This window comes from Barbus barbus (assembly GCF_936440315.1).
Source record: "Barbus barbus genome assembly, chromosome: 20".
NCBI lineage: Eukaryota > Metazoa > Chordata > Actinopteri > Cypriniformes > Cyprinidae > Barbus > Barbus barbus.
This window is the reverse complement of record NC_136748.1, coordinates 20,594,445-20,604,696: the sequence shown is the minus strand read 5'-3', so window position 1 is coordinate 20,604,696 and position 10,252 is coordinate 20,594,445. Positions and strand designations below refer to the sequence as shown.

The following is a 10,252-nucleotide window of genomic DNA, read 5'->3' as shown; positions in this document are numbered from 1 at the left end:
TTTTATTTTTAATTAATTTTTTTTGCACACAGCATCATAAATATAGACCTACCACTAGAATCTCAGACATGTAGTTTGTGTGCGAACAAGCACTGAGAGACGCATTATAGGCCTGTAAAATTCCTGGACTCACTCTCATTCGTAAACTCTGCAGTCCATGTGTTACCACAAAAATGTTTATCAGGCTTGATTCAAGCGCCTGTAAATTGTAGCAGGAAGCTGAAGCTCAGCCTGCCACAAGTAAATAACTCTGTTGCAAGCTTTAATTATGGGTTCAATTAATTTGCTATTTGGAGGATAGGGTCTGTTTACGATTAGATTCATAAATGTGATAGTTTTCCACAACAACAATGGAAACGCATAGAAGACGCCCGGATACACATTCTTACTGTGTGTTTGTGCATGTTTGTGCTGGATAGGAATTAGTTTATTTGTCTTCCTGTGGGTTTTTTACTCATTTAACTACTGGCACCTGAGTCGTTAGAATTCTCCCTCCTTTGACACGTTTTCGATTGTCTTGAGTAACAGCTTAAAAGGTTTTGGGGAGATTGCACTTACAGAAAGTAAAAAAAAAAAAAGCTTTCTTTTACACCACACTCTGTTTCTAAAATTCTTCCTCTTTGTTCCATCTGTAGCAGCTGGTGAGAGTTGGCAATATGATAATGAACTCTAAATATAAATATATATTAATATTACTGTTAATAATAATATTTACAGATATTGAAACTGTCTTACAACACTCTGACCTCCCTAATGTATGTTATTGCTTCATAAAACTCATTGTTAAATCTCATCTCATTGTTAAAACTATGGTTAAAAAAATAGTTCAACTAAATTTTTTTGCACTGTTTGTAATAAACATATCCATAAGGCAATTTTCTCCAGTGAAAAGTCATCTTGTCGGAATCAGGAGAGAAATATGCACACATCAAGCACCATAAACAACTGAAAAGAGTTCTAAAAAAATATGTCTGTGGATTTTCATGTGAGAGGGCAACAGGGTATCAAGTTTTTCACTGGAGGAAGAATTGTTATGTGGATTATGGACATTTATGGCCTATTTGTGGATTGTGGTATTTTGGCCAGAAGTCTTAATGATGGATTTATTTTTATTTTATTTTTATTATTTATTTTTACAAACACGCAAATATTTACTTATGTTAAATGATGGCCTGGATTTGTGTCAGTTAGGCCTACTTATGAATTATTGTGATGTTTTTGTCAGCTGTTTGGACTCTCATTCTGACGGCACCCATTCACTGCTTGGTGAACAAGTCATGGAAAAAATTGCTTGCTTATTTGTTTATCTAATTTATTTCCTTATTTTATTATTATTATTATTATTATTATTTATTTATTTTTGTCGAAAACTGTTACCATGGTGCTAGCTAAGTGTTTTCGTAAAGAGGTAGGTTTTCACTACAATTTCAGGAACTGGATTTGCATCAGAGACCGCTTTGCTCTGATTGCACATCAGTCTGAAAGAGTTTTCCCACATCCAGGCCAATCGCAGCGCTTGTTGTCATTGTGGTGAAGTGTGCGCGTGGAATCCGGAGCGCTTTTATAAACGCTGCGCCAGCAGAAACTCAAGAGACGCGCATTGTGCTCGCTCCTGCGGCGCACCACATTTACACAGCTCGGTCCAACGAGTATTCCCGCTTGGAGGCAGCTCAGTTGGTCTCTTTAGAAATTAAAGACCGCGAAGTTCTCAATTTACATTCCTTATTTACTTAACTTTGATCAATATGACTTGGATAACTGTGTTCTGCATCTGCGTGTTGGCAACATCGCTGCAAACTGATGCGCGCCTCAGTAAACGCTATGTGATCGGCGGATGTCCGAATCAGTGTGATAAGTCCATGTGTCCGTCGATGCCAAAGGACTGTCCGACAGGACAGATGATGGATCACTGTAACTGCTGCCTAGTGTGCGCGTCCGGAGTGGGAGAGGCGTGCGGCGGGGTGGGTAAGCTGGGGGACCCGGTGTGTGGAGAGAGTTTGGAGTGCTCCGTGACCGGAGGAGTGGGATACTCCGCTACCGTCAGGAGGAGAGGGAAACACGGTGTCTGCGTGTGTAAAAGCAGCGACCCGGTGTGCGGCAGTGACGGAGTCTCCTATGGGAACATATGCGAACTGAAGCGGGTCAATAACCGAGCGCAGAGCCTGCAGCAGCCGCAGGTGCTCTTCATACAGCGCGGAGCTTGTGGGACGGGTGAGTACCTGACCCAAACAGAGCACAGTTTACCTGTTCTTTTACACTTTTTTACAGTGGTACAGTATAAGACCTTAAGTACTAATAGACTACTAATGAACAATGTGAACAATTTAATTGATAGATAGATAGATAGATAGATAGATAGATAGATAGATAGATAGATAGATAGATAGATAGATAGATAGATAGATAGATAAAAAAAGATGGATATGGTTGCATGGAAGAGAGAGTTCAGATGTTGGCAACAGATGCAGATGACATCTTTGCCGGATGGTATATTCATCATCGGCCAAAATCGTCTACAATACTGCAGTGCACCCTATTTTTACGATCTTGTTCCTTTTGTAAACCCTCTTGGTTGGGAATGTAAACAAAAAATAATTAATGTAATGTAAAAGAATGAAACCATTATTTTTATACATTTAAACAGCAGACAGACTGATCTTAGTCATATTTGGTTGGCATAAGGAAGAAAATGCCTTTCAGTCTCTGTCAGTAACAGAAACTATATATGTTTGAGTCAAGCATGTGTTTGTGTCTGTTTCATCGTGTTTGTGATGAACATGGTGCCATTCTTGCTACATTATTTGGACGATGAGATCCAGAAGTTCAAACTGAGGATAAAGTGATCAAAGGCCCAACTTCAGCCATGCATCTTATATATTGTGCAATCTCTGCACTCAGTCATAATTAGTTATTTTAATGCATTTTGACCCTCACGTGCAGTTTGATCATAGCACTTGCTCATCAGGTACACAAACACAGTCTGACTCATCAAGACCTCTGTGAATGGACAAAAACCAGAGCAGCTTGTGTGCTCTTTTTGTGTATATGTGTGTGTGTGTGTGTGTGTGTGTGCCCTCAGAATATATAGTTTCACCTCTGAAAATGAAGCCTCTCACATCTTATTTTCTGTGTATGTGTGTATTTGTGTGAGATAGAATGTTATTAGAAATGAATTTGAGCAGGTTGTAAAGGGTTTAACTTAATGAGATTGCGTTAAAACAATAAAGTTCCTATTTTATTATGCTTAAATGAGATGAAATGTGCTCTCTCTTTATCTTTTTCCCTGTTTCTTACTGAAAGAGCCTCAGTGTATTCATTTTGGCAGATGCTAGCTCTTAAATTGTTGCTGAAAGTGGATAGTTGTCTTGGTCTGGATAATGGATTTGTGATAGTGAATCCTCACACACTTATTGGCTCGCAAACAATTGTGCTACAATAGTATAAACTCCTTAAATCAGCTGTTGAGTATCAGAACTCCACTGAATGTTCTTTAGAAGATTAAATTTGAGGATACTTTTGGCATAACTGTTGATATGTGTCTATTCTCTGCACATTGGCCCAATAAAGGCTCTAAGCAAAGTGCCAAGCTGTGAGAGGTCTGTGGCTTCCAAGTCCTGGCCTCTCCTAAAGAAAACACACTGTGCCGCAGAACTCATGATGTCATTTGCATCTGGATCTGAAGGCCTGCCTGATTCTCTGCACACTTCTTCTTCACTTGCTGCAGATTTAGGTCATATTGTGAGTCTTATGCATTCATCAGGAAACAGACTTTTACTGAAGCAGAAAGTAAGTCATTCAGGCGCCCTCCTGCAAGACTAGATGTTTTAGTCTGTTTTGGATGATTGTGATTAAAGGAAATGGGAGTGACGGCACCAAATTTGTTCCAGACTCATGTTGCACCTTGATCTATTAACACTGTTCTAGAACCTAGTAAACTGCCTTGCTGTCTACTAGAGGGTAAAGTGACATGATATGAAACGTTCTGCAGAGGAACCAATTCGACTCATGAACACTACTTTTAAGGAATGGTTTACCCAAAAATCTAAATTTGCTGAAAATGTGCTCATCCTCAGGCCATACAAAATTTTGAGTGTGTTTCTTCATCAGAATGGATTTGGAGAAATTTAGCATTTAAAATTATATTTAGCATTATGTTGCTTGCATTATCCACCTTCTCCATTAATTGATCAATAGGAGTTGTTTTATGGATTATTAAGGGAATTAGGGAATCTTTAAACCAAAATTTAGCAAAATCGGGCATCTTAAAACGTACTTACAATTGTTCCAAAACCTAATGAGCTGCCTGTGAAGTGAGTTTTATGTATAAGCAGTAAGAAAAAGATTAAGTGAATGTTCTTGTTTATGTGAATGATTTATTCATATTGGATCACAGCTGTAATCCTGAAATCCCTGCATGGGCCCTGAACTGGAGAGAGTGGTGGGCAGTGTGTGTGTTTTAAGTTCACGGCAATGTTCTTCTTCTTTTGCATGGTTTTCATTAAGCATTTTAGGCTTGTTTCCCAGAGCTTTTTGTATTTTGTGTCTTTGCATTGTTTTTTTCTGCTGGCAATTCTTCATTTGCTTTTGTTATCGCTCATGCTGTTTTTTTTTGTTGTTGTTGTTGTTTTTCCGTTTGGTTTTGTGTGTGTGTGTGTGTGTGTGTGTGTGTTTGTGTGTGTGTGTGTGTGCATTAAGAACCAAGAATAACAGTTCATTAATGCAGTGCAATGTATAACCATAGCATTGAAATTCTGACATGATACACACTCTCAGCATGTCTGTATTTGTATGTTTCAGGCTTTTAATTACTCTCTGTAGAGTGTATGTGCAGAGGTTTATGCACTTTTATCTGTTTTTTTTATGTTGTGTGTGTTAGTTCTGTGGGTTTCATAGGCTCTCAGAGGTTTGTCCTGTCCAGACTTCTGCAGATTTGTTTAGTAGCCCTACAAATGCTGACGAGGCACATATTTCTCCCGTCTCTAAGGCTGCTCTCTTTCTCTTTGAGATGAAAAAAAATCCTAATAAAATAGCCTATTTATTTGTTTATTGCACTTTGACAATATTACATTCTCATTACAGTTAATCCTGTTATTTTATGTTCAGTGATTCTTGATATTAACATGTTTCTGTTATTTAAATCTGCAAAAATTAATGGTAGCACAATTAAAACTACCATGCTGTATGAATACTATACATTTTTTATAACGCATTTGTTGATTTTGTTGTTCAGTCCTTTGTTGTTGCATTACATTAATAAAAAAATATATAGTTTTTCTTTGCAGTAATGAGAATTTATTTAATAATTACATTAAATCAATTTTCTGTATAATTATACCAAAGTACAAATAAAAATTTGTCTGTAGATGATTGATTTGGTTTAAATATATGTGAGTTTTACTCTGACTTTCATTTTCATTGTTGTTTTTCACTCATTCTTTTATACTTTACGTTTTATATTCCTTGTCACTTGTGTCTACCAGTCTGGTCACCCATACCTATTTGTGGACTCTTTCCTTCATATCCTGCTTATAACTCCCAAATAATGAATCTCAGCCTCTTAGATCTGTTGCTGGTGATTTTTCTCTAAAACTCTAAACAGCAGTGACTTTGTGCGTGTGAAGGTATGGTTTGATATCGTTAGAAAAGTATCGCAGCCTTTCATTGTCTCTTTGTTTCGATAATGTGTATTGTTTAAATTCTGAATAAGGTTTTGTCCTTTGTATATATGTGTGTGTGTGCTCTGTTTGCCCAGAATCCGCTTTTGTTTAACTATCTTCAATTAGCATGTTATGAAAGACATGTTTGTTTATGAGTGTAGTCAAATTAGTGTAGCTTGAACTCTTTTTACTGATACTAACACGCACGGATCTACAATTAGGCCTAGATGCTCAGTCTATAAATTAGCCTGTCTCCGAGAGCAAGAATAGACTGGCACATAAGTGTGAATGATATCTGTTATGACTGGATCATGAAAAGAACAAGAAGGGACTCATTATTAATGTTTCATTATTCGTCAAATGCATTTATGTCTCTTTCTCACTGCCCTGGAGCCAAGAGCTTCTCCCTTCCCTCAAACTCTTGCAAATAATTTTTCTCCAGCCTCTTTCTCCGACAGCCACCTCTCCTTTAGTTATTGTGCTTCTGTAGTATAATATAGGCCAGTAGGACTTTCCCACAGAAAGGATTCGTTTCCTGCTCTCTGCTCACCTACATAGGCCTCGACTGAACTCAAATAAACACACTTCTCAAGTCTGAATCCTTCACAAACCCCGCAGAGAGGCCTCAGACAGAGCTTACGCAACTGTAACTGGACACCATAACTATAATTCAGAGCCACAGGCATGACCTGTTCATCATGTTCACAAGGTTTCATCCCTCACCCATTATATTGACTTTTGTGAGAACTGTGCTAGCCAGGAGTGAACTCTTCATATGCCAGAACTGTGCAGAAGCTGATTCAGAATAGAATAGAATTGAATAGAATAGAGTAGAATAGAACAATTTACCCTTCACCTTCATCCACATACAGTACTGCAGTACTATTCAAAAGATTTGGGGCGTTAAGATTTTTTTTATATATTTTTGAAGTCTCTTATGCTTACTAAAGCTGCATTAGAAAACAGCAATATTGTGAAATATTATTATAATTTAAAATGACTATTTTCTATGTGAATGTATTTTAAAAATGAAATTTTATTCATTTTATGGCAAAGTTAGTGTTACATGATTCTTCAGAAATCATTCTGATATATTGATTTGGTGCTCATAAAATGTTTCTTATAATTATGAATAATTTGTATTTTTGTGGAAACCTTGATATATTGTTTTGATGAATAGAAAGTTAAATAAACACCATTAACATTATAAACATTTTACTGTCACTTATCTGTCATTGCTGAATAAAAATATTATTTAGATTTTTTTTTTAACCTACTGACCCCAAACTTTTGAACGGTAATAGCAAATATTAATAAAATGTTAAAACTCTTTGAACATCTGTCTAGAAGATTTATTGTCTTGGAGTCTTCCAGATGTGGAGATAGTAAACCTTTTGTAACATGCTTAATATATTTTAAAATCAAACTTTAAACCGCACACTTTTAGGCAGCATTTAATATCTGTTGTTCAAAAGTCTTTTCTTCTTAAACATGCAATATGAATAGTTTTATGTATACACCAAATTTCAAGATGACTTATTCTGGAATCAAACAGAAAACCGCTTTCACCGCAGCTCATCCAATCAGTTTTTAGTGTCGGAACTCTCTATTTTATAATTGGGCGTTTTAGATTATTGGATTACTGATGCATCATTTTAAAGTGAACTTTGTCCATTTTGACCAGAAGTTTTACTGCTGTTTTTTTATTTACTTTGTTTGGATAGCTTTTCTCAAAACGTGATTTTGGATTGAATGTCTTGTTTAATGTTGGTCTGGAGCTGGTCAGTCTCACCACACTGGATATTCTGTCGCCATAAAATAAACTTTTCTCTCCTTTTTCCTGTTGGTCTGCAGAGGATGGTTAGTTGTGATGGTTTGAATTCTGTACTGTATGTTCAAACATTTAATCGGATGCACAACGCATGCGTGAATGTCAACAATGATTTCGGTTCTCTCAGGGTTGGTAATGGGATTAACTGTCAGATGTTACAGACTTGCAGCTCTGAGACCAAAGATTATGGAGTCTTGAACCATAAATGCATCAACAGTAGCACTGGTTAAATCATTTTGAAGGTTGCAGTGGAAGAGTGGCCAGAATATGCACTAATAATTCATAAAATGCCTAGAAAGGTTTTGTTCTGTCAGAGATATGAGGTTATAGATTTGTTTAAATCTTTGTGATCCTCTTGGGTTGCAGTACCTGAGCATGGGCCAAGATGAGACAAGCATGTCTGATTCTATTGTTTCTGCCAGTGCATTTGACCTAATCATGGGTCTCTCTTTCAAAGAGGAAAAAAAACAAAACAAATACTTTTCCATAGCATGGCCAAAGGGAGGATTTGTTTTGAATTCTTTGGCCTTCAACTTCCATGAGTAAATCTCCAGTCCAGTCAGTCTGATATATTCTAAATGTAAGGCGAATTTATACATATGTTGATTGAAGAGTTTATTTGCGTTCCTTATATTCAAGCACAGTTGACCTTTTAGAGCACCTTTTAGTGTCCTAAACTCTCCATAGCAGAATGCAGATACGACCCAAATTCCGGAAAAATTGGGATGTTTTTTAAATTTGAATAAAATGAAAACTAAAAGAGTTTTAAATCACATGAGCCAATATTTTATTCACAATGGAACATAGATAACATAACGTGTTTAAACTGAGAAATTTAAAAATTTTATGCACAAAATGAGCTCATTTCAAATTTGATGCCTGCTACAGGTCTTAAAATAGTTGGGACGGGGGCATGTTTACCATGATGTAGCATGTCTGGATCAAGGTTATGAGTTTCTGGAGTTTTGGTGTTGGAATTTGGTCCCATTCTTGCCTGATAGGTTTACAGCTGCGGAAGAGTTTGTGGTCGTCTTTGACGTATTTTTCGTTTAATGATGCGCCAAATGTTCTCTATAGGTGAAAGATCTGGACTGCAGGCATTCTTCTACTGCGAAGCCATGCTGTTGTAATAGCTGCAGTATGTGGTTTTGCATTGTTAGGGTTAGGCCTTCCCTGAAATCATGTGACACACAGCAGCCAGAACAGCACTTAAGTTTTATTTATTTTTTCCTTTTTATTCGAAACATTCCCAAACGCATTAACTATATCATGAAATATCTTGATTCTCATCTTTATAGATTATGTTGATAGTGGGAGCCAGATAATTTCCATAATGACCTATGCAATCTACCAAGAGCAGAGCAAATTACCGTACAGCCAATGATAAAATGGTTTAAGACATGCTTTTTTGAGTGGTTAATATTTGTGCAAATACCAGTACATTGACTACTGCAAACCTTAGTAAATCACCTTGCATGATTTATTTAAATACTCTACTCAGGGCCGGCGCTCCGCACACGCACATCACGCACTGCGCGTAGGGCACCAAGTGCTTGGGGGGGGGCACCAAAAAATCTGGGTCGTGAAAATATCATCACAATATAGGCTACTAGTATAAATAACAAATAAAATATTTCTAGCATGTTAATATACAAAAGCAATACAAAAGTAATATAGGCCTAGACCAAATTAGTCGAGAAAAAGGTGAATCTCTGTGCCAGTCTCCCTCTGGTGCCCCCCCTTCCCCACCTCCCAGTGGTCTGTTCAATTATGCTTCAATCAATTTCAAATTTGGCCGACACCGACCTCAGACATGGCCTCGAAAAGGCACCAAGAGTCGGGGGCGGAAAAAAGAAAAAAGAAGAGACAGCGGGATGATGCTCGCGCGTCGCTTGCAGGTAAGACAATGTTTTAAATAAAAATGTTAGTTTTGTGCGTGTAGTATGCATGTCCAGGGGCGTCGGCGCGTCCGCGTCGCTAGTAGTGCAAAAGATCCGGGGCTTTAGCCCTGCATGTTGAGTCTTTTATTGTAACGGGGTCCGGGGGTTTCTCCCCCGGGAAATTTTGAAACTTGGGCTGTTAAAGATGCAGTTTGTTTGAGAAGGAAAGGAAGGCCAATCGTTGGGGTCCTCATCGTCATATTTGAATGACAAATAAAGCTAATTTTCCCCCTAGGTAGGCTATACGTTACAGATGTGTGTGCATATAGCTATTAGTGCAGAACGTTCCCTATTGTAATTTCTTCGCTTCAATATAATGCCTATCTGCCTCTTGGTAAGGTGAACTTTAGAAAAACCCTGCAACTGAACGTGATGTGATTTTGCCAAATTAGACCGCTTAGATAAAGTTTTTTCGTTGTTGTTCTATGCGGTCATTTTCAAGAGGTTCGGCCAAGGGCGACATCTGTTGGTGAAACTGAAATTAGAAAAAAAAAAACCCACAATCTCAGTGTTTGTATATTTTCATATTCACAGAGTTGTCAAATTATTAGGGCTGGGAAAAGATTAATCTCGATTAATCGCATCCAAAATAAAAGTTTGTGTCTACATGATATATGTGCGTGTACTGTGTATAATTATTTTGTATATAGAAATTATATATACAAAATAATTATACAAAATTATTTATACAAAATAATTATACAAATTTTTTTTTTCAAAGCTCAAACTCATCAAAACGTACCTGCGTTCATCAATGGGGCAGGAACGTTTAAGTGGTCTGGCTGTCATCAGCATCAATGGGGACGTGGCTCAGAAACTGTCAT

General features: G+C 37.3%; 1 protein-coding gene across 1 annotated transcript in view; it reads left to right on the top strand.

Moving 5' to 3' along the window:
* The first annotated feature begins 1,588 nt into the window (after positions 1–1,588).
* The window catches only part of LOC306886220 (serine protease HTRA1A-like), a 30,592-nt gene continuing 21,928 nt past the window's right edge, over positions 1,589–10,252 (top strand). Inside the window, exon 1 of the mRNA XM_079443161.1 lies at positions 1,589–2,211. Coding sequence (XP_079299287.1) covers positions 1,746–2,211 — 466 coding nt within the window. The 5' untranslated portion in view covers positions 1,589–1,745. The remainder of the gene's footprint in view (positions 2,212–10,252) is intronic.